Below are 24,219 nucleotides of genomic sequence, written 5' to 3' on the forward strand. Positions count from 1 at the left end.
ACAGGGAGGAATGCAGATTTGCTGTCAGTGGGTCAAGTTCATATCCTTTAACTTCTTCCATAATCTTACTTGTAAAATTAGAATATTGCAGTGTTTAGCTCATGGATCTGTAATTACAATTAAATCAATTGATGTACGTAAAATAGCTAGACTCTATTTTGCTCAGATTATAGCCAGTTTACATATTACAACATAAGATACATGAATTGGGTATATAACATTTGGGGGCTACTATGAGCATATATTCATTCTATTTTACACCAACAGCCTTAAGTACTAGCAAATTCATATTAGTTTGATTCAGTAACCAAAAATGATCAAATATTCTTGAAAACATTAAAAATCATATTTCAATCAACTATCTGTTGCATCTTTAAGAAAGCGAATAATCCACTTTCATATCTATTACAGATCATTTATGTTGGCAGTACTGACCTTTGAACTCATAACCTTTGCTAGCACTTATTTAGTTGGCAGTCAACAATTTTTGTCACACCTGAAGCCTTGAAGTTTTCTTGCTGATTTTCTTGAAATGGAGTCTAACAGACTTTTCTTCCCAGGCTGACTTTGAACTATGATTCCCTGGGTCTTAGCCTTCCGAGTAGTTAGGATTCTGAATGGGAGCCACTAGCTCCTATCAATATCTGCCTTTTAATGATGCAATGTATAGTATAAAGAAATATAGGAATAATAAAATTTTAGTATTATATTAGAAAGTATGTTGTTGGTTTTGCACTTACATTTTAAGGTAAATGAAAAAAATTATGTCCAGTTTTTAATTATATAAAATATTATTATAAAATGGTTTGTTTTTATAAAAGCATATTAAGGGAACAATTCTGGACATGATTTGTTAGGAAAAAAACTTATATAAATGTCTTATTTTCAGAATTTGTAATATATATCGCAGTGTCTTTTTAATTCCTGAAAGCATGTTAGAAATGTGTGAGGATAAGTTTATTATTTTATAAATCATTCTCCAAAGAGAAATGTGCCCATTGTTTCAGCATTGAACACATCTGCATCCATTTTAAAAGAATAAATATTTGAAGCAATATTTTATATAGAAATAAGTTATTTAAGAAACCTGATACTGGGGCTGGGAAGTTGGCTCAGTGGTAGAGCGCTTGCCTTGCATGCCTGAGGCCCTGGGTTCGATTCCTCAGCACCACATAAGCAAAAAGAAAAAAGCCGGAAGTGGTGCTGTGGCTCAAGTGGTAGGGCACTAGCCTTGAGCTGAAGAGCTGAGGGACAGTGCTCAGGCCCAGAGTTCAGGCCCCACAACCGGACCAAAAAAAAAAAAAAAAAAAAAAGAAACCTGATACTAAAGTCATCAAAAGTCACCAAATGTCATACGCAAATCTTATAAGTTCTGTAACATTAGCTGGTAGAGTTTTGTATAATGAGATCTGATCAAATTCCCAGAATAGACATGCTTTATGAATCTTTGAAAGTAAGTGTAATGACACCTATATAAATAACATCTGTGTTCATGAACCATTGTTAGTATTGTTTCCAAAAAAATGTTACCTAAAGGTTTAATGTAGAATGTGGCCTCATGCAATCACATTTAAAATAGTCTCAAAAACAACAATAACAACAAACACAGTGCAGTGCAGGGTCTGCAAGTATAGATGCAAAAGTTATGGAAAGCCATGGACGAAGACTGAAGTTGGTAGTCTTTCAGATATTTCCCGGGCAAAGTGTAGGCAGCAGCAATTTGAAGAAGAAATCACAAGTTAATATGCTGCCCTAAAACACGTAAGCGTAAATGTTACCCCTCGTGTCCTCCAGCTATTGAAGGTGAAGTAACTCAGTCACATTAGTCAGCAGGAGTATAAGTTACATAGAAATGACTGTCTCTTGCAGAATACTCCATTTTTCAATAAACCGTGGGGAAAATGTTAAGGATTTTTTGATGTTCGTGGAACTATTGACATGGCTTATCTCCCCATAAATGCACTAAAGTAAGTGCAAGGATGAAGGATTGTTAAAACTAATGGTGTAATGTTGCCATATAGAATGAAATAAAAGGCTTGGATATTAAAAGTAAGAGAAAAATTGAAAAAGAAACAAAGGTTTTAATTTATTTTATAATTTTACAAATAGTCAATTATATCCACTGCTATACACAAACAATAGGGAAACAGTGTTGAACAGAATAAATCCAACAGGAAAAAAAATAACCTCATTTAATTTCACAAATGACATAAGAAATACTCAGTAGCAATTATCCTGTGCAGCAATTCTATCTCTGTAAACTCTTTTTTTCCTGCTATATACATTTGAAACAAACACTTGTGCTTTTGCCTACACAACAAAATAGTATTTAGTAAAAGGCGCTACTTCGATGGAAAACACAATCCGAAAATTGCTATTGAAGTAATGTTGCCAGCTGATGACTTTTTATTCCTTTGCCGTTTTCCTTTTCTGTTATTTGTTTTGATTTTGAGGGAGTTAGACACAGTAGTCTCTTACTGTAACTCTAGGCATAGACAACATAGAATTCAGTTATAAAGTGGATTTCCCTTAGCAGGTTAATAAATGAAGTCTCAAAAGAACTTCTTTTTTTCTAAAGTGGCCTTACTTATCTCCAGAGTTATTCTCAGTTCAGACCCTGAAGATGTTCACATAACACAAACCTAGTGTGCACATATTACAGACTTGGTGTGTACGGACAAATACACATATATAACATTGTATATATATGCATCACACGAGTCTATTTGTACTACATAGGTATATTTATAGCACATATAATAAAATATCTATTTCTAGGTGGGATTTATTTGAGTTATCTTTTATTAAATACAAACAATAACCTCACTCAATTTTTAAGACATTGGTATATTGATACTATTTGACGGGGAACGTCCAAAAATTGTAGCGATAACAACTAACTATACATAATTTTCCCCACACCCCTTCCACAATTATAGTCCTTACAATAACCACATGAAGACAACGCTTTTATGAATCAGATCCACATTCTATGCAGCACAACTAGCTGGCTCAGAAATAAATTAACCTTTTCTTTGAAGTAGATTTGAAACTAATTGGTATTTACATTACCCCAGCTTCTTTTTTTAAATAAATCACTTCTATAAGCATATATGTAGAAATTCCATTAACAATTGATTTACAATTCATATGATACACAGCACATGAAGACATGGGAATGCTCAGCATCTTCTTTCAGGCAGGAAAATTTCCCCAGTGGTCTCATTGGTCCTGTAAGCTAAATCATTAAGTTTGCCCCGAAAATCTGATCCTGACTCACTTTCTATTTCAACAACTTAATTCTAATTATAGAACATGGAAATGTTTCCTTGGCCTACTCACATCATCAACACAGTAACAACCTAAAAACCAGGAATATATCAGTCAGCTGCCTGAGCATTGCCAGGGACAGGGTTAAATCATAGAAAATTAATAAAACATTAAAGCTGTGAAATATGAAACTATCAAGAGATCAACTCCTAGATATCTCAAGTATAATATATGTATATATGTAAATTTTGATTTTTTCTGATCACTTACACACCTGTCGGTTAAATCTCAACCCTTTTTTCTTCTTGATCTTACTCTTCAATAACCTCCTTGCCATTTTCATATAAGAAGGCTCCAGTAGACAATGTGGGGGAGGGAAAAGGGGGAAGGAGCAGATGAAAATGTGTATATTATTGAATGAAATGGTCCTGTACAGTTTGTCTTCTTTGAGCATTAAATTCCTTTAATTGAATTCATTCTTGAGTACTGAAAGTTCCCTGAGATGAACAAAAGTAGTTTCTGCCAAATCTCAAGCCCTTTTTTATGCTGAGCATTTTCTGATCTGGGCAAATATTTGGAGACCACAAAGCCTAGGGTAACAAATCAAGGTGAAGAAGTTGAAAGGCACTACCCAATGTGTCTATGAGACAAGCATCAACACACAGAACAGTGAATGGCAGACATGTGTTTGCTGTAGCCTTAAAATTACTTAAATACACTTGTTTGAAAATGCACTAAAAATGGCAAGGTGTCTGGCTGCTGCTTTTAAGGACATACTATTAATGAGTGTCCAGTTGGATTTTTACCTGTACAAATGTACAATTTCTAGATTTCTTTTTTTAATTCATGCTAACGGCTATAGGAACATTTTATTATAAGCAAATACTCCAATCTCAGATTCCAGAAAGCACTTATTGTGCATTGTTTTAAGCAAATCAGACTTTTCAACTTAATCTTTAAAACTTGTAGATATTTATATTTAAAATTTATCTTAAGTTGTAGTATTTTAGCTACTAGTTTCCCCTGATGCATTCTGTTTTGCATTCTTAGAGACACATGAATTCTCAGAAAATATACTCTTCTGTATCCCAACATTCTTCTATACTTTAAAAAATAATACCATGTATCATTAAAAATATTAATAAGCATACTACTGTGAATTTCTTTTCCCATGATAATAACATGATATATACATACATATATGAATATATCATGCTCTTTATTCATTTATCATATTTTTCTCCCTAAGAAACACAGCGCATATCCCTCATGCTATTTCTTTCCTCAAATTGCCTTCCCCAAGAAACAAGAAGTCATGCTAGTTGTTTCAGGACAAAGTGGAAGTGAGAATTCAGTGCTTCTGCTTTCAAAAGAGGTTATTACCATCAGAATCACCTACCAGTAGAAGTTACCAGAAAACTGGAGTATTGGTCAAGTCTGTTATTCATTGTTATTTTAAAACCCTTTATGAATAATACCATGTTCAGTATCACACATTCAGTATTAATATGACTAAATTTAACTGAAAAATATTAGTCAACTTAATTCATTTTAAGTGCAAAATACTGACACACAGTTCCATTGCCAAGCTTCTTAAAATTAATCATCTCAATTATTAAACAATACTTGTGTTATTTCTATACTAAGAAATTTAACAATGATATAAAGACTGTGCTGACCAGAGAGGTATTGAAGAACTAGATGTCACATTTCAGATATATCAATCAAATATTATTCTAAAGGGCAAACTGCTTCCACATATTTTTTTGTGAAATGTAAAAGGCATAACATAAAAACAAAGCTTGAGTTTGGAAATTTTAAAATACTTAGAGTCAGTTTTACAGTATAATAATATGTTCATGAAAGAAGAGCGGTTTGCTGTGTAGAAATATGAATATAATCTTTGGTACCAAAAGTGCAATTTCTGCTAAATTTCCCATTTCAGAGAACATGTGACATGTCTCCTTTAGAATGGTTCACTTTAGAATGGGATGATTCACTTTGGTTGGTACCTTCTTACACCATTGCAAAGTAATGTGGAGGTTTAGAGTTGTGCAAAATAAAAAGTTTAAAATTGGTGTGATTGCTCTTTTTTAAAAAATGTAAGAAATTTAGAAAATATTTGATTTTTATTTTTCTCATTCTTGTATATTTTCCATTTCTTTTTCTCAGAAAAGGATTTCTAAGCACCCAATACCCAAACCAAAGGAGTTTTGATTACAAGAAAACAATCAAAACATAAATAAGAACACAAAACACATGATCAGACTCAGAGTCCCGACTGAAGGCATTTACTTGAGTGGTTTGATCTGATGGACTTCACTGCTCAAACTGTTTTCATCAAGATTTCTGTTGACAAGGGCGATCTAACTTCTCAAGGACTGAGCTGTATTCATTCGTGGGTTCCTCGTTTGATGTGCTCGGCATTGCAGTGGCAGCCAGACAGTGATGAACATATTTGCTTTGTTGCTTAATGATGAGTGCATTGTTGGATCTTGTAAACACTACTGATTATACATTCAGACTGTATTCTTAGTGGAAGTGGCACTTACTAGGACCCATGAAGTCAAAATATTGAATTGTTAGAGCACTTAGCAGGTATTTCATCAGCTGGTCATGGATTTCACATGAATTTCCTTATCAATTTTTTCAGTGAACAGGTAAATATTGAAAGCAAGTCTTACTTTGGATCCTGTTTTCAAATCTTCAGAATCATCTTTCGTAAAGAAGTGTATGTTGTGTCGTGTGTGTGTGTGTGTGTGTGTGTGTGTTTTGAACTGTGCTTTATTGCTTCATACACTTTCCTGTTGTCAGTTTTAGAGCTCCTCGATTATGCAGCACGTTTAATGTTTTGAATTCTAATGGCATTCTGTGAGGACTTGCATTGGAAAAGTACCTATATTTTAAGTCATCATAGTAATGGTATTTGACAGCTTTTCCATTCAAATCTTTAGGGAATGGCCAGAATCCATATAGATGAATTTCGTCACAGAATCTTGTAGCAAGTGTATACATGAGGAGGCCTGTGCTTGGCCGTTTGATGGGCACTTTATTTGTCAGCCAGTAACTAGGAGAAAACAAAAACAAAAAACAAAAGATCAGAGGAGTTTAGAGTAACATAAAATGGACAACATATCAAACATGTAATGTGGAAATTTTAAATGTATCTTGTGACCAAATATGTTAAATGATTACTGAAAAATTAAATTTTAAGCATTTAGAAAGTTTTGTGTTTTGAAGCTAACCTCATCCTTCATTCTGTTTATTTATAAGATATAAATCACCAGGGGACTCAAATGAAGGTAAGTATTGTTTTGAATATCAGGATCAAGATGGATTATCAACACATCTTTTATAATATACAGAATAGAATCTTCTCAGAATGGATTAAGTATGAATACAAGAGGCGATATCAAACAGGTTGGAATTAAATAATCCTTATAGGAAACATTAATTTTAAATTATACCTACATATTTTCAGAATACCTAACATTTGAATTAAAATTCCAAATAAATAAATACCTGCTTTCATTATGTCAGATGAGATTTTTGAATCCCTAAGTTGAAAATTCAAACTATGTTAAAAGTATTAAAAGCCATATTTTGGTGGCACACATCTGCAATCACAGCTACTCAGGAAACGGATGTAGAATTATTCTGAGTCTGAGATGAGCAGAGATAAAATTAATGTGACCCTACACCAAAAACAAACTGATGAGCTGTGAAAGTGGCCAAGAGGTAGAACAATAGTTTAGCATATTCCAGGCCCTGGATTAAATACTCAGGACAACTAGATAACTAAGGAAGTTAAAAGTATTACCTCCACAAGTGAAAAACAAACAAACAAACACTAATAATATTGAAAGGGTGACATTGATCAAGCTATATTGTATTAATAAGTTGCTCAGTTAAGTGACAAAAAATCCAATTTATTGTATTCATATATTACTTTGTTGAATATGTCAACTCATTTTACAACTATTTAAAGATAAAATAAAGATTTTTAAAATACACTGTAGGATAATTGATAAGTCATATATCATCTATACAGTATAATACTGAAATACATGTTGCTATGTATTCCAATGCTTTTAAGAATTTCATAGTAGTTAATTACAAAAAACCATTAAGATAATTCAAAATGTTAAATCTACCATTGTTGCCCAAGTCTTTTGGCCTCAAAAATATGAAAACTCTTAAATAAATCATCACTTCTACTGAAAAGGGGTTTTCCATTACTTCTTGACATATTCATTGCCTTTAAAACAATGAGCTAATATGAAAATAGCTAAAAGGGGAAGAGTTTCTATTTCCCTTTACTTCACAAGTTGTCCTATTGTAAATATAGTTAATGGAGTTCTTTCTGTTTGTCTTCACTATTGACTTCAATTTGAGGTAACACGTATCTTAAAATCGAAATGTGGAAAAAAATTGTATTACTACACATTGCTCTAGTTAATGCATGTGCTTTTGAATTAAACAGTATTCTTTCTTCTTTGTATTTTTGAAAAATGAAGCCTTTCAAAAGAAAACAAGATATATTTTGAATACTGAATATGAACAAAACAAACTTGAAATGCTACTTTTCTTCAATTGCTTCTAGATGTACCATACTTCCAAACCTCTCCACACACTTCCACCACAAGAACACTCCACTGCGATTCCCTATTTCTCCTTTCTAATGTTTTTATTCTAATGATAATTGGCCTGACATTTCTTTTCTATTCTTCCTTTTTATTTTTCTTTTGTGGTGTTGGGGATGGAAGCCAGGGCTTTCTGTGTGCTAGATGAGCAATCTACCAATGAACATTTATGTGCCACAATTTGACCCAATCCCATTTCTACTTGCTCTCATGTGTTGGATAGCATAGGGTAAATATTATAAGCTATGTAAAATGTATTGATTTTTGTTGTAAAGAACATTTATAAGGGATTTTCAGATTTTAAAAAAAACACCTAAAAATCTTTCTCATAACCCATAGGTACCCAAACTTAGTAAAAACTAAATTTTGTACATAGTTCAACTCATGAAAGAAACACAGAAGGTCAATCTATTCAGAAACATAGTCTCCACTTGAAGACCTGAGATTGATGTAGCCTGAAATTTTCTGTGTTCTAAGAAAGCAAGTGCTATTACCATGAACAGATTACTATAGGAAATTTTTGTGAGTATGATCTGTAGTTATAAATGTCAGAAGGTGAAACTGGTGAATAAAATTACATTTATTTATAAACTTCTATGGTGGTTTGCCAAATTGAAACTCAATCATAAGGAATATTTTATGGGAAAATAACAATGATTGGGAAATATAGCAGTATGAAAATTACATTGATTTTTTTCTAAAGTGAGTAAAACATCAGTAGTCTAAAATAATATAGTTTTATTATTTCTCAGGGATTCCAAGTCTTATCAATAAATAGTTTTTAACTTTTAATTTGAAAAGTACAAGTAACTGTATTTAGATACATACAAAGACCCAAGTGATTTCTATATGGAACACAAATTAACTACAATGTTATAAAGATAAGCTGAAGGTGAAAATAATTTACTTCAACAATTCAAAGCAGAGATGTGTTATCAGTCAACCTTTTTGATCCACAGTTGTTCCTGAGGTACTACATTCAAAATTCATGACTGGTTCCAATGGTTGGGGCATAGAGCACCTTATTTAAAAATAGTAGAGAACTTCAACATTTTTTTGTTTTCTTATACCATATATGTTAATCTATGCAGATTAGTTTATCTTCACAAGAAAAAGTAAATCTTATGATGTTTGGATATCTAAACTTCAAATTATTACAAAGAAAAAAAACTATTCACTTGTCAAAACATGTTTGGAGAAACAATAAAATAAATTACTTATCTGATAAAGTTTTAAAATGCATCACTGGAAAAGTAGATCTTAACAAATAACAGAAAAATGTAATAGATAAGGTGAAAAAAATTTAAAAAGGTCTTAACTAAGTTCACAGTAATAACATTCTATGAATCCGAAAATCACAGAAGCCTAAAGGAATATTGTTGGAAAGAAGTACTGTGAGTTTAATGATGTGCTCAAATTTTATAGGCAGATTGGAATGATCAAGATTCAAGATGTGGAACAAATTCCACATCTGTAAAAGACAAGGATAAATACTCTTTTCCAACTCTGTTACTATATCCAATTAGATATATAATAATATTGTAAGCCACACTAGTGAATACAAGTTCAAGAGTCATACTTAAAACTACATAGCTACATAAAAGCTGACATGAAGAAATTAAAACTTTTATGATGACTTAATTCAAAGTTAGAATACTGACTTGTTTTAAAAATCTGAATTAATAAAACTCAATTTAAAATATCATTTATTAAGATAATGAAACTTCTACACTGGAATTCAGTACAATAGGTGCTAATTTACCTTAAAATTATATTTTTATAAGATGGTTTAAAATTTAGCACGATTCTGTTTATCGCAGCATTATTCACCATAGCTAAGATATGGAACTAACCCAGATATCCCTCAGTAGATGAATGGATCAAGAAGAAGTGGTATACACACACACACACACACACACACACACACACACAATGGAATTTGATGCCTCCATCAGAAAGAATGACACAACCCCACTTGTTAGGAAATGGAAAGACTTGGAAAAAATTATATTAAGTGAAGTAAAAGTAAGCCAGACCCAAAGAAACATAAGTCTCCTGGTTTCCCTTATTTGCAATAATTAGTATATGTCTAGGATAATCTTACCAGAGAAACAGAAAAGGTCAAAAGCTATGTATATATGACCATATAAGATGATGCTAAGTGAAATGAACCCCAAAATATGGACACAACAGGTTTTTCTTTTGTCTTTGTTGCTGTTGTTTTTAAAGTACTATGTGATTTTTTTATTCTTTTGTATGTTCTCCCCCCATGGTATAACCCCTGTTTTCAGTGTATTTGATTCCAGTGCCCTGCATCTTGTATATACATTTATCTAATTTGGGGAGGGGAAGGGAAATAACAAAATGCTGAAACAAGGACACAAGCTAACCCCTTGTAACAATGAGGTATACAAGACACTATGTTGAAAATGAACTTTATAACTTTGGAGGGTGGTAAAGGGAAGGAGTTGGGGAGGTGGGGAGGGAAGGGATAGAAGGAGGGGGTAACAATGCTCAGTAGGAAATGTACTCATTACCTTACACATATAACTGCATCCCCTCTGTACAGTATCTTTACAAGAAAAGATTAAGAAAATAAAAACAAAAAAGAAAAGCAAGAAAACAGCAATATATTTAATTTATCAAGTAATACAGCTTACATGTACTTAATTTTTTTAGGGAAAATCAGGGTATAATCCATGAATCTGTAGGTGATTTGAAGATGTAATGATATAATGGGAAAAAAAATTCTGACATGTGACATATAAACAAGAACACAGACATACATGAAAAGTTGCCTCCTCTGAGTCTCCACATCATTGTATCTTACAATATATTATGATCATTTATACACACATAATTAAGCTCATTACTGAAGTTAATTTTTATCTTTGGTGATCCTTCCTTCCTTCCACAGTAGAGGATACTGAGGCCTGGGGTTTGGAAAATGTAATCACATGATTTAGGTCCTGGAGGATGTAGGTGACAAAACCTTAATTTAAGATTAACTCTGGGGCTGGGAAGTTGTCTCAGTGGTAGAGTGCTTGCCTTGCATGCATGAGGCTCTGTGTTAGATTCCTCAGCACCACATAAGCAGAAAATAGCTGGAAGTGGTGCTATGGCTCAAGTGGTAGGGCCCTACCCTTGTGCTGAAGAGCTGAGGGACAGCGCCCAGGCCCAGAGTTCAGCCCCCACAACCGACCAAAAAAAATAGTTTAACTCTGCCTTGCTATGCAAATATTTTGATTTTAACTAACAAGGCTATAGGTTCCTCAGCTTCTCGAGTTTCATTTTACAACACAGTGGACTGGGTTGAAAAATAAGTTCTATAATCTTACAGTAATTAGTGATTTAACTAGTGGTGTGGTCTATGCATAAAGCTTTTTGTCACTTTCATACTGGACTCAATTTTCCTAATGCACACTCTCAGAAGTGTTCTAAGTCAGAAGATGATTTTGGTTTCAGTATGTAATTGACCACATTTCAAAGGCCAAAGGTGAAGACACGATATCAAAGGGTAAGAATTTCCATGAGGAAATACTTCTTAAAAACATTGTGAATTTTCATTAAAATGAAATCATAAATTTGTAATCTCTAGAGACCACATGTGCCCTTTATATACAGAGCTCTGTAGTAAGAAAATGTACAGAAAGTCAAAAAATCTGCAGTGGTCCTTCATATAATACAGTGTTTTATAAAACTTTATAAGCTAAGCTCATTAGAGGCATACAGCAGTTACAGAAAGGAAAAGAAATTGGGAAGTTACTGTAGTCTTATAGTCTGTGTTCAGAAGAAATTTGAATAATAATTCTGTAGTTTGATCTCTGTGTTGTATCTGGCAAAAATGTATGCTATTTGTATCTTCCTTCAGTCAGAATATCAACTTTTTTCTTTCTATGTAGTTATGTATTATATCAGGTTGACTTTAGATACAGTGGCCAAAAAAAAAAATCCTAGGTAAACTTATTTTGTGTTGATTTTACCAATTATCTCATGTGTTATTAATGAACAGTAACTGCTTTCTATAGTAATTCTCTCTCACTCTCATAATTTCAAGTACTCCCAACCATCTTAATAAAATCCTGTGATACCAGGTTTCTCAGAGCTATGTGAATAGCATTTGACAAAGTTAGTTAAAATTAGACATAATTTCTGATCTTCTGTTTTTATTTTTTCCTTTAAACATCAGATGTTGAATGGACTACCTATTCAGACAATTGCTTCATGTTTGGCACAGTCTTATCACTAAGTAAAAAGTTCTCTCCAATTTAGAAAAATGATTAAGGACTGATTCCTTTTCAAGAAAAGATGTACAAATAGCTATCTGTACATAAAATACATTCAACGCCATCGGTCATGAGGGATCAATACCACAATGAAATCCAATTCTACATCAACTAGAGTAGCTACAATAATAATTTTTAATCAATTGCACACAGAAAATTAAAATCATAAAGCCTCTTTGGAAATAGTCTAAATAGGTTTTTTTTCAGAAGGTTAATTATTAAGCTATTATAAAATGAAGAAAATCACATTCCTGGATGAATAATTAGAAAAAAAATCTCTGGCCAAATGTCTGTTTGACTCCTGTGAGTCCCCTTTTCTACTAAGCCTCATTACTGGCCTTCTTTGTTCATCCTTGCCTAGTGCAGTTTTAAAAGATACCTTGCTTCATCATTATAATGTGAATTGTCCACCTTTGCTGAGAAATCACACCTGATATGGAATCAAGCCCTTCCATGTCTTAGTTTTTAATCTGTCTTTAAAAACATATCTAATAGGCCTGCTTAGCATTAATCCCCTTATCCTTAATGCTTTTCTTAGTAACTTTTCATGCCTCAATCTGCAATTTGGCTAAGAGTTCTTGCTTGTCCAGGTATACTCAAAAAGAGTTCAGTTATAATTGAGATCATTTTTTCCTTAATGAAAATGATACAGAATAAATTCTGTCTTTAAGTTGTTTTTTTCCTCTTTAACAAGACTCTAGGGAATTTAAAAATTCTATTTCTACAAAATCTTGCACATAAATACTTAAATTGTTGTGATTACCAATGACCTCAATGTAAAAGTAACTCATATTTTATCTAATGCAATGAACAAGTATAATGGGATATATCCCTAAAATCAGGTTTCTCATGATAATTAAAAGGAAGTGCATAAATAGCAAAGGAGGAGACTTGTAAAAGATGTTCCAATTATATGAAATATCTAGAAAAGACTAGTCCATTCAGACAAAAAAAATAACTATTGGTAGCCAAAATGAAGGCTCAAGAAATAGGAGAATATCTGTGAATAGACAAAGGCTTTCTTTTGGGGTGAAGTATTCTACAAGGATTATGATAGTGATTAATCAGCTCTATCAATAAGCCTAAAAAGAATTCAATTTAAATATTCAAATATATGAATTGTAAGCCAGTGATGCTATTAAGAGGAAAGAAATATTAAATTGTTTTTAACATTAAAGAATTGCATAATTGTGAATTTTATCCTCAAAGAAACTCTGCAGTAAACTCTGCAGTTTTATAATGGAGATTATCCAGCTACAATCATCAATGTATCTATTTGTATAAATTATGAATACATACAAACATATATCTTATAAATAATTTTTAAATGAGAACTGGAAATAACTGGGTGATTTCATTATATAGAAAAATTCAGGGTCTTAGAATAAAGTCACCTATTACATTATGAGTACTGAATTTTTCACCTTTTGAGATGTGGCTGGTCTTTCAAATATTTTTGTCTCAGGTTCCTAATTTGTAAATTAATGTTAAGTGGTGTTGCTGTATAGAATTCTAAATGACACTTTAGTATTTTTTTTGGGGGGGTCCGGTCGTGGGGCGTGAACTCTGGGCCTGGGCACTGTCCCTCAACTCTTCAGCTCAAGGCTAGCGCTCTACCACATGAGCCGCAGAGCCACTTCCGGCTTTTTTCTTTTTGCTTATGTGGTGCTGAGGAATCGAACCCAGGGCCTCAGGCATGCAAGGCAAGCACTCTACCACTGAGCCACCTTCCCAGCCCCAGTAAATTATTTTTATATAATAATATATTTATATATTATTTACTCTGGGCATAGTCTCTGTCCTTGTGCTCTTTAGCTCAAGGCAAGTGCTCTACCACTTGAGCCACATTACCACTTCTGGTTTTCTAGAGGTTTACTGAAGATAAGAGTCTCATGGACTTTCCTGCCAGGGGTGGCTTTGAACCATGATCCTGAGATCTCAGCCTCCTGTTGTCACTGGCTCACTTTACTTAAGCCTAGCTTAAGTAAAAAAAAAAAAGATTCTATTGGCTTTATGTTATAAATTTCAATCACAATACAAAGACATATTTATATAATGTCTGGTTAGTTTTAGATTGGCTCTTGGTTTTGTTTTAAAATGTTAAAAACAAGTTTTGTCCTGTTTGTTTCTTAATTTTTTGTCTTATTTGTGTATCAGTCTTTTGGTGGGTAAGGAGGGCAAAGAATGGTGGGACAGGGTGGACAAATGCATCAGTGGTACTCAACAGACACTATGTTGAAAAGGAACTATTCAATGTGTGGAAAGAGATGGAAAGGGAAAATTAAGAAAGAATGAGGAAAGGAGACATTGTCCAAAAAGTAATGAACTCATTACCAGACTTGTGGGAAATAGTAACGCCCCTGCACATCGCCCTAATAATAACAATAATGATAATATTTTTTGTGTATGTTCTACAACTAAAGCTTGAATAATCATCTGGCAAAATTAAACAAAACAAATGAAAACAAAGACGAAGTTACTTTTTGAACTTGATAAGTTTTGAAAGGGGAAAATGATAACAATATATCCATCTTGACTATGAACTCAGTTCAATATAGCAATCATGAACTCACAAAAATACACTGTGGAAGACATTTGTCTCATAAGGTACTTTCTTCTAGCTCCACTGATAGAATAGAAATTCAGCAGGAGAGTCACATTTTCCCCCCTTAGGCTTTTTAAATAAGAATATAAGTTGATGGGTATAATTAGATAGTCTTCATAACAATAAACTTAAAAAGGGTGAAACGAAAAAATCTTGAAAATGAAAATGTGATTGAAATGGCTTTTTGTTGTTGTTATTGTTCAAAAGGAATATTTGCATAACAAAGCATCTCAAATTATTTGTTTGGTGATTGGTACTTAGGAAAAAAAACTCTGAAGACAAGGGTTGTGAGGGAGTAAGTTTACAAAGTTGGTGAGCAAAATTTTTCACCATCTGTCTGTTAGTATATTCAAGTAACATTTTATATGCTGACTCAAATGTCTTGTTTAAAATTCCATAAAGCAAAAATGTACACATAAATTCAGAAAGAGATATTTCTACAGAATATAGAGTTTCAGGAAAAGTATAATGAGTACTTGAGAATATATTCCACTTAAATATGAACATTAAGTTATATATACATATATAGTCTTACATTGAATCACCAGTTGTGAAACTAGTAAAGTAACTCTGGAGTCTTTCAATTTACTAGTATAATAAAATATTTCAAACTAATTCTCTAGTGAAGAAAGCCAAATGACTTTAAAATTTTGGGGACCTTCTTTGTGGGAAAATTTTGTGGGCCTTGCCAGATGATCCTTCATTTTAAAGATTTATAGGGGAAAAAATGTCTGTTAATTTTTGACTTACTGTGTACTGCAGTTAAATAAGGGACACAGAGACTTGCTTATATTATTAAACAAAATTAATGCATAGACCTAAGAAAGAAGAAGGAGCCAAAGTAAGTCTTCTTATGCTGTTTGTTAATTAAACCAGAAATTATACTTCAGTGGTGGCCACAGATATGAAGGGTTGGGAAAATAACATCATTAGCCCACCAGCTGCAGCTGTGATTTTCTTACTGAGGAAGAAGCCTGTATTTAGGAGAATGGAAGTAGAAGTAGTGTAATAAACACAATTGTAATTGTATTCAAGTCATATTATTTCCCTTACTTTGAAACTCCAATTACTATTAAAGAGGAACAGGAAATTGCATATTTTCAAAAGAGGGAAGAGCTAGAAAAACTGACAAGACAGAATATGAATCTACCTAATTATAATTTATTCCATTACTATTAAGCATCCTAAACCAATAGTGTCAAAATGAAGTAATGAACATGGAAATAGGACATGAATTGATGACTATATTTGATCATACCTCTGTTGGTTATTAAATATTTCTGTAGCATAGTTATGACATATATCATATATAAATATATTACATTTAATATACATGCATATATATCATACATAATATACTTCATATACATGTATTATATATCAAATACATATGATAATAAGATTGATCTTATAAGAATTAATTTCAGGAAGTTGAGAAATCATTGGCTTGTAACCCTAACTAACTGGGTGACTGAGATCCAGAGGATCATGGTTCTAAGCTAGACTGACCAGAAAAGCCAAGAGTCTATCCCCATGGAGGGGATCACTTGCCTGTGATCCCAGCAACTATGGAAACCCTAAAGTAGGTAGATCGTGGCTCAGGTGGATATCCAGGTGGGATGTGAGACCCTATGTAAAAAATAACCAGTGAAAAACAAGCCTGGAGATGTAGCTTAAGTGTCTACAAATAGTAAGGCCCTAAGTTCAAACAAATGTCAGTTAAAAAATAAACAGATAAACACAAGCAAGCTCATAATACTGTAGAACACTTGCTATTTCCATTGCAAGAATAATTTTTATATTAATTTCAAGCAGTGAAATCCTGAAAATGGCTGGTTAGCCTTAACAATTGGCTATTGTAAACAAAAATTATGTTATTTACAAATGAGAGATCATTGTATAATTATGTAGTTATATATTATTTTGTAATTATGGAATTGACATTAAGCAAATATTTTGTCTTCTTTTTTATTGTCAGGTGATTACAAACAGGTTACAGTTACAAAAGTAAAGTAATAAGTACATTTCTTGTGAAACTTGCTATCCCTTCCCATATTTTTCTCCTATTTCCTTCCCTTTTAACCTCCCACCTTCTAAGTTGTACAGATCATTTTCAACATATTGTCTTGTGTACATCACTGTTGCATTGGCTCTCCCCTTGTCTGTCTTTTTTATGTCTCCACTTCTCGATTTTTGATGGCTAACCAGAGTTAAGAACTCAGGAGCTGGGTGCCAATTATCCATGCCTGTAATCCTAGCTACTCAGGAGGCTGAGATCTGAGGATCATGGTTTGAAGCCAGCCAGGCAGAAAAGCTCCTAAGACTCTTGTCTCCAATTAACAGGGGATAGATTGAGCAAAAGAGATCAGGGACAGCATCCAGGCCCTGAGTCAAGCCCTGTGACAAATTAAAAAAAAAAAATCTCAGAAATGTTCCTGCCTGGACTGCCTTTGAATCTTGATCCTCAGACCTCAGCTTTCTGAGCAGCTGGAATTACAGGTTAAACCACTAGTGCCTGTTTTAGAGGGCTTTCTTTACCTTGGATTTCCAGAAAGTCTTAACATGAGTCAATTTTTTAATTAAAAAGTCTTTCTAATTTGCACAATTACATAAAGCAGACTGCATTCTTACCCAAAACATTCATTTTTTTCCCTCTTACCATTACAGCAGTACATTTGATGTTGCCAGTGATCTAGTTTTTCTGAACAATATGCTTGAAGTAAACAGACTACCTGGTTTGGTTGTAAAACAATTTTACAAATGTAGTTATATAGAGTAAAGAAAGAAGGAGGGTATCATACTACTAAATAGTGATTTGCTGGTGTTGTTGTAAAATACTCAGGCCAGTTTTCATATTCTGTCTCTTGTTCATACTTCAGAGCTGACTATATAGTCCAAGCTGGGAAAACATTGCTTTTTTACAAACAGAAGTTTGACTTAAGTTTCAATTTCCAGTTGATTCATCAAAACAAAGATGGTTCAGAAGGGAAAAATCTACAAATTGCTTACATCTGTTCGACCTAAAATATTATTCATATTCTGCCAGTGATGATGTCTAAGCCATCTGGGGAATGTGAAAGGTACGTGGTGGGGAAAGTCTGTCACAATGCAAAGAAGAAATAACATGTGTGAAGAACTGAAAGATATTTTATAGCTTAGTATGTGCTTTGGGGGTTTTCTGGAGATATGCAAATACTAAATTTGTTTACACACAAACTATAGGTTCTTACCTACTGGATCATTTTACCCAGCAAGAATAAGCATAAATTAACAGATTACTGAAGGCAAGAGTTTCTGAAATATACAATTAAAACAAATTGTTAACAGAGCATTATTAGGTTTGAGGACATTTCATTCTAATTATTAAAATGGAGATAACTTATAGGTATGCTTTTCATTGTAAAAATGTAGTAAAACATTATATATTATGTTACATGTATGCAATGCACTAATACAACTACATATAAACGTATTAACATATATTTGCACATGTGAACATAGTGATTTATGTACACATATATTCACATCTCATAGGAACATTACAATTATGTGTGTCAAAATTCATATTTGACAGCAGTGCATTAAACTTAAAAAAGTTGGAATATCAAAATGATTCTTTCAGTACAAGCAGAATCAAATGTTTTATATTATTTTTTGATATTAGAGATAATTTATTGACTGCCAATGCAAATGTCAAAAAGCCCAGGTGAATTCTTCCTTAAGTAAAGGTATTTCATATTATGAAACGTATTAGAATCAGTTTTATTCTGGTTCCAACTATTTAGGACCTTTTGATATGAAGGTATAAATGAAAAGTAATAGGTTTCCCATAGTTTCATTGCTGCTTATTTGGGTATACCTGTATGGTGATGAGTACTAATGAAATTGTAGAAAAATGTTTACAGTAGCTCTATAATCTTTTTATTAGCATATAGAAATTACATCAAGGGGTTTAATTGTGTTATTTCATTTGTGCCTATTGTGTGATTTGATTAAATTTACCACCTCTCTTGCTCTTTCTTATCCCTCTTTCTGTCTTTTAAAAATAATCTTATGTCCTTCTCCCATGGTATAACCCCTGTTTTCACTGTATTTGATTTTAGTGCCCTGCATCTTGTATATATATTTTTTTCCCCTAATTTGGGGAGGGCACGGGAAATAACAAAATGCTGAAACAAGGATATAGTGTAACAATGAGATGTTGAAAATGAACTTTACATCTTGTGCAGGGAGAGAGAAGTTCGGGAAATGGGGAGGGAAGGGATGGTAAGGAAAAAACAAAGGAGGGAGTAACAATGTTCGATAGGAAATGTATTCATTACTCATGTAACTGTAACCCCTTTGTAAAATATCTTTACAATAAAATGAATATATTAAAAAATAATACCTTTAAACTTGTTCACTGAGTTTCTGTTGAGTACAACAAGAGATTTGCAAACTTCATTATAAAATTTGTGCTAGTACTGAAAATATTATTGAATAGAATAAGCTAATATCTAGTAATAAATATAAAACCCTTCTTTGAAATGTAAGTTGAAAATGCCTGTGTTTTGCAAGAAAACAGCAGATTGTATTGTGTGAGTGTGTGTGTGTGTGTGTGTGAATGTGTGTGTGTGCTAAACCTGGGGCTTGAACTCAGGGCCTGAGTGTGGCCTCTAGGCTATTATACCCTCCCACTACTTTTCTGCCACTTGAGCCACAACTCTGGTTCCAGGTTTTTTGTTTGGTAATTGGAGATAAAAGTCTCACAGAGTTTACTACTCGGGCTGGCATAGAATGGTGATCCTCATGTCTTAGTCTCATCAGTATCTAGGATTACAGGCATAAGCCATCAGTACCCAACTGAATTGTTTATCTTGAAGCTGTGTGACTTACAAGTGTCACCCTCTCCGCTTAAATACAAACTAAGGAAAATTTGCTCCCAGAAAATTCTTGACATACTAAAAAAAGAAGTATTGGAGCTACTTCTGCTCATCTGCATATTGAATTTGTTCTGTTGATAAGTAACACCGAACTACAACTTGAGTGATGTATTGATATTATCCTCCATGGAAACAGTGTGACTGTTTTTCTCTGGAGACATATGTGTCTCAGTGACAGCTGCACTGCCCCAAGGTGCTGAAGTGGCTCATCTTGACCGCTACACCCTGAATTCACATTCTGAAAGGTAGCTGGGGGATGCCAGAGAGATTTTTTTCACAGTGGGTTGGCCCAGCATTTAATGAAGCTCCCCTTAGCTTCTGAGACAAATTTCATATGGGGCCACAAGACTCTAAGAAGCACAGGATGTATATTTATCACTTTAACTCTCCCCTAATAGTAGTGATGTTCATGACAGAATGTTATGGGACCAGTAGCTCCTTTCATGATCACCAGCATGTTGTGTCTTATTGTAGCACACTGCTCTGATTCTAGCGGCAGTATGAGCATGACCTAGACAGTGTATAGTCACTGGTGAGCTGATTCAAACTTCAAGCTATGTATCGACATATGCTAATTTATGGATGATTCATTTTTCCATTTATTGATCTAAGGATCCTCCAGTGACCAACTGATTTGGCAAACCTGCTGTTTCTGAGGTTCTCCACCAGCATATAAACAAAGACGAAAGCAGACAGGATCCCTACTGTAGGTTAATTAACAGCCTCTATTTCATAGCTGAGGGCTAGGTAAACTCTTTGTAAAGTTTAACATAAAATAACAATAAAAACAGAAGGACTGTGTGCAGGGTTTTTTAGAGAGAAATCAAGAAGAATTCTAACATGTAAATACAGTGATACTCAGATGATTCCTGAAAAGGTAAAATCCTTTTTCATTCTATGCCCTTTCTATCTGGAATATTCACACTCCTTGCTTTTCAGACTCGGCTCTTCTCATCTTAAAAGGAGACTAATTTACTAATCCATAGGCAACCAAATAGTGAAAAAAGTGGAACTATCATCACCTTGATCCTTCTGCTCCTGCAGGGTCACTCTGCCCCAACACATTGTCTAGGCTCTGTTCTGTTTCATCATTTTCATTTCCTTTCATTCCCTACCTACCATTTCTAGTATCCTGTCCAATATCCCACTAAAGCTGGAGTCTTGTTCCAGCTGCAGTTACTCTAGATGAGTCAAGGCTAAAGTGGTGGTCCCTCATCTAACTTATCTGTTATCGTACTAGGGATTAAAGTCTGGTCCTTATGTATGCTATGTAATTGCTCTCTCATCTGACCAACACCTCAAGTAATTTTGCTTTTAGTGTCTTTTCCAGACAGGGTCTTGCCCTATCTGGTAGTTCTCCAACTGTGATCCTTCTACCCATGGAATAGTTGGGAGTATGTATGTGTACTTGGCTAACTTTCCCATCTAATTTATGTCTGTGTGTGTGTGCACACACACACGTGTGTGTGCATGCGTGCCACTCAGAGCCTGGAAACTGAAACTGTCCCTGAGCTTTTATTGTTTTTGTTGTTCAGGGCTAATACTCTACCACTTTACCACAGCTCCACTTCCAGCTTTTTGGCAGTTAATTGGATATAAGTCTCACAGTCTTTTCTGCCAACACTAGCTGAGAACCACAATCCTCAGATCTCAGCCTTCTAAGATCTGAGAATTTTAGAATTACAGGTGTGAGCCACCAACAACTTGCTTCTACCTAACTCTTAAATTTTCTGCTTATTTCCCTTGAAGTTTTGTGAAGGGATATAGTTGACATAATAATTAAGACATGAGATATCAATATATTCAAGTAAAAATGAGAACATTTAAAGTATCTAGAGCCGTAACTTTATTTAAAACATCAACTCCAAAAATACTTTATAAACAATTTATCTACAAATTCTAAACAGAATATACTTTGGTTTAAATACTACTTTAATCTTTGTTTTAATAGACAGTAATTTACAATAACAGAGACTTTATATTTAGATTAAGATGGAATGCTCATTAATGCTCATTGCTTCAAATCAGTTCACGTTTTAGATCTTATCTGTTCTTTCCCTAGTTAATGTCCCACATGGGCATTTTTTTCCTTTGAGGCTCTGATAAGACATTATGGTATTTCAATTATCATTAAAATATGAAACTGAGTATCTGGGACATATGCCTGAGGGATGTCTTTCCAAAACGCAAAAAATCCTAAAGATATTTTGGTATCACAGATGTTTTGTTATTGAAGATATTTCAGTATCACAGATGTTTCACTTTCAAACATGTTTTAGACCATAGAAGCTGGAATAAGAAGAAAGATTTCCTGTCCCCATTAATGATATGGAGGAGATTGCTCTTATTTCCAAAATGTCACTTTCCCTTTTTTCCCCTAATATAGGTTAGTACACTAAATGTATTAGAGCATTCTAAAAACTTAATACATTCCTAGCTAATGCTCCTACTCCTCTCCTTTTCTTGCTTTTTATAGGTCAGTTTAGACAGTTATTAATTTCTCCAAATTTTAACAAATCACACTCTAAAATACTTGTATAGGCTCATTATATAATGAAACACTAATTTTATAAAAGTACAGTTCTTCTCGTAACACTTTTTGCTCAAAATTTTCTACTGATTCTCTATTTTTCAGAAGAATGAAGGCCCTTGCTACATTATCCAGAGTGATATCAAACTAGAGAATTCTCTTTTTGTTCTCATTCATTTCTGTAACTTTTCTGCTAAAACACTAAAATGCTTCTCTTAATAACCCCCATCCATATTAAGTTTTGTCTACTCTAGTCCTCTACCTCTTTCCATTAAGGAAATATCCCCCTCCCCTCTGTTCAGGGTCCCAAATGCCACGTTTTAATGAAGTATATCATTATTGACCCTGATAAAAGTAATTATTTTTATGTCACTTTATGTTTAATTATCCATTCTAGTGTCATAGTTTTTAGTTTTCACAGTATATAATACTCTCTTTTGCAGCAAAAAACAAAATCATTGGGACAGTTGATAAGTTGTCAGAAAGCCTTGTTTCATACCATTATGCAGTGTATTAAAGACACCTTGTTCTAGATTTGAAGGTGAATTAGGAAAACACTTTGACCTCTTACATGTTGAGGGATCTGCACAGCTGTATGTGTTGTAAGTTTGGTGTGTTCTTATTTGTTTGCATATTATCCTCCAGGAAAAACTGTCAACTGCTTGAGAGCAGAAGTAAAACTTAATCAGCTCTATAACCCTGGTTCCTAGCGTTGAACCTTGAGTGTAGAAGAAGAATTATGTTTTCTACATTAGTGTAAAAGCTGAAATTGAGAAAGATAAAAGAGATCATAAAAGAAAACCATTTATCTAAATCTTTGGCTTTGCTTTAATCCATTCCTCAGGTTCCTCATGTGGAAAAAAAATGTGATACTAGAAATGACTCTCAAAGCCATTTACTTACTGTGAAAATCACTTTAATAATGACTGTTATTGGGTTTTAGTGATATTTCACAACAAAATGATTACCAAAGGCATCTGGGGTTTTATAAGTGTCACTTACTCTGCCTGAAACCTTTCTTCCTGTTCCTGAGATTAATTAAAGTATCACTTTTTTCCAGCAGGCATTTTTCTTTTAATCAGTCTCCTAAATCAGTTCTGCTGGAAGGGTCCCTCCAAAAACACCCATTCCTCCCCAGCTTGTCAGATTGTACTTTAATATCCAGATGCAGATACCATCATGATAAACTGTCCATTTAATCCAGATTTGTCTTCTAGATCTAGCAAATCACTTTCAGTGGCATTTGTTTAATAAAGACTTGTGAGTAAGTGCATTGAAGAATTAAAAAAATGTTTAAAAGAACAGAAAATATCTTAATGAAATGAGTACTAAAATAACAATCAAAAGAGGTTAGCTACTATAAAATAAAATACAACATCTACTCATGCACACAGTCTGAGTATCTCCAGTGAAATGATACTCCTCCTTAGTCACCTAAGTAGCTGACAATATCAGTACATCACATTTTGTGTCACTCTAAGGTATATGTTTGCTAGAATTACAAAAGTAGACAAATAAAACAATAAAACATGAGTTCTGTTAGATTGTGGGGCAAGAATAAAATGCTCAAGCAGTAGCATGTTGAATGTTAGAAAATAAATATAGTTTTCTGTCTAATATAAAGGATATATACTTGTTTGTGACTCTACTAATTATAATTTGGTATCTAAAGACATTTAAACATCACTATAAGGTATTATTCTGAAGCTTGTTTTAGTTAGATGGTTTGGAGTTTCTGAATTCTTTAATGGATTTTCTTCTCTCAACTCTCTTCTTTTTTCCTCACATTGTCTCTTGATATTGAATATATTTTTTCAAGGTCATAAAAGATATGAAATGGGAAAAAGAAGGAACTAATATTCTAAACTCTTCCAGTTTATATTCTTTCTTTTATAAGTATAACAATATTTATATTACAAGCTTGAAACCTGTTTCTATTTATACAAACATCTCAATCACTAAT

General features: G+C 33.3%; 1 protein-coding gene across 1 annotated transcript in view; it reads right to left on the minus strand.

Moving 5' to 3' along the window:
- Nucleotides 1-2,061: 2,061 nt before the first annotated feature.
- St8sia4 (ST8 alpha-N-acetyl-neuraminide alpha-2,8-sialyltransferase 4) overlaps nucleotides 2,062-24,219 on the minus strand; it is a 93,653-nt gene continuing 71,495 nt past the window's right edge. The window contains exon 5 of the mRNA XM_013022073.1: nucleotides 2,062-6,337. Coding sequence (XP_012877527.1) covers nucleotides 6,055-6,337 — 283 coding nt within the window. The 3' untranslated portion in view covers nucleotides 2,062-6,054. The remainder of the gene's footprint in view (nucleotides 6,338-24,219) is intronic.

This window comes from Dipodomys ordii, unplaced genomic scaffold (assembly GCF_000151885.1).
Source record: "Dipodomys ordii isolate 6190 unplaced genomic scaffold, Dord_2.0 Scaffold59, whole genome shotgun sequence".
Lineage (NCBI taxonomy): Eukaryota > Metazoa > Chordata > Mammalia > Rodentia > Heteromyidae > Dipodomys > Dipodomys ordii.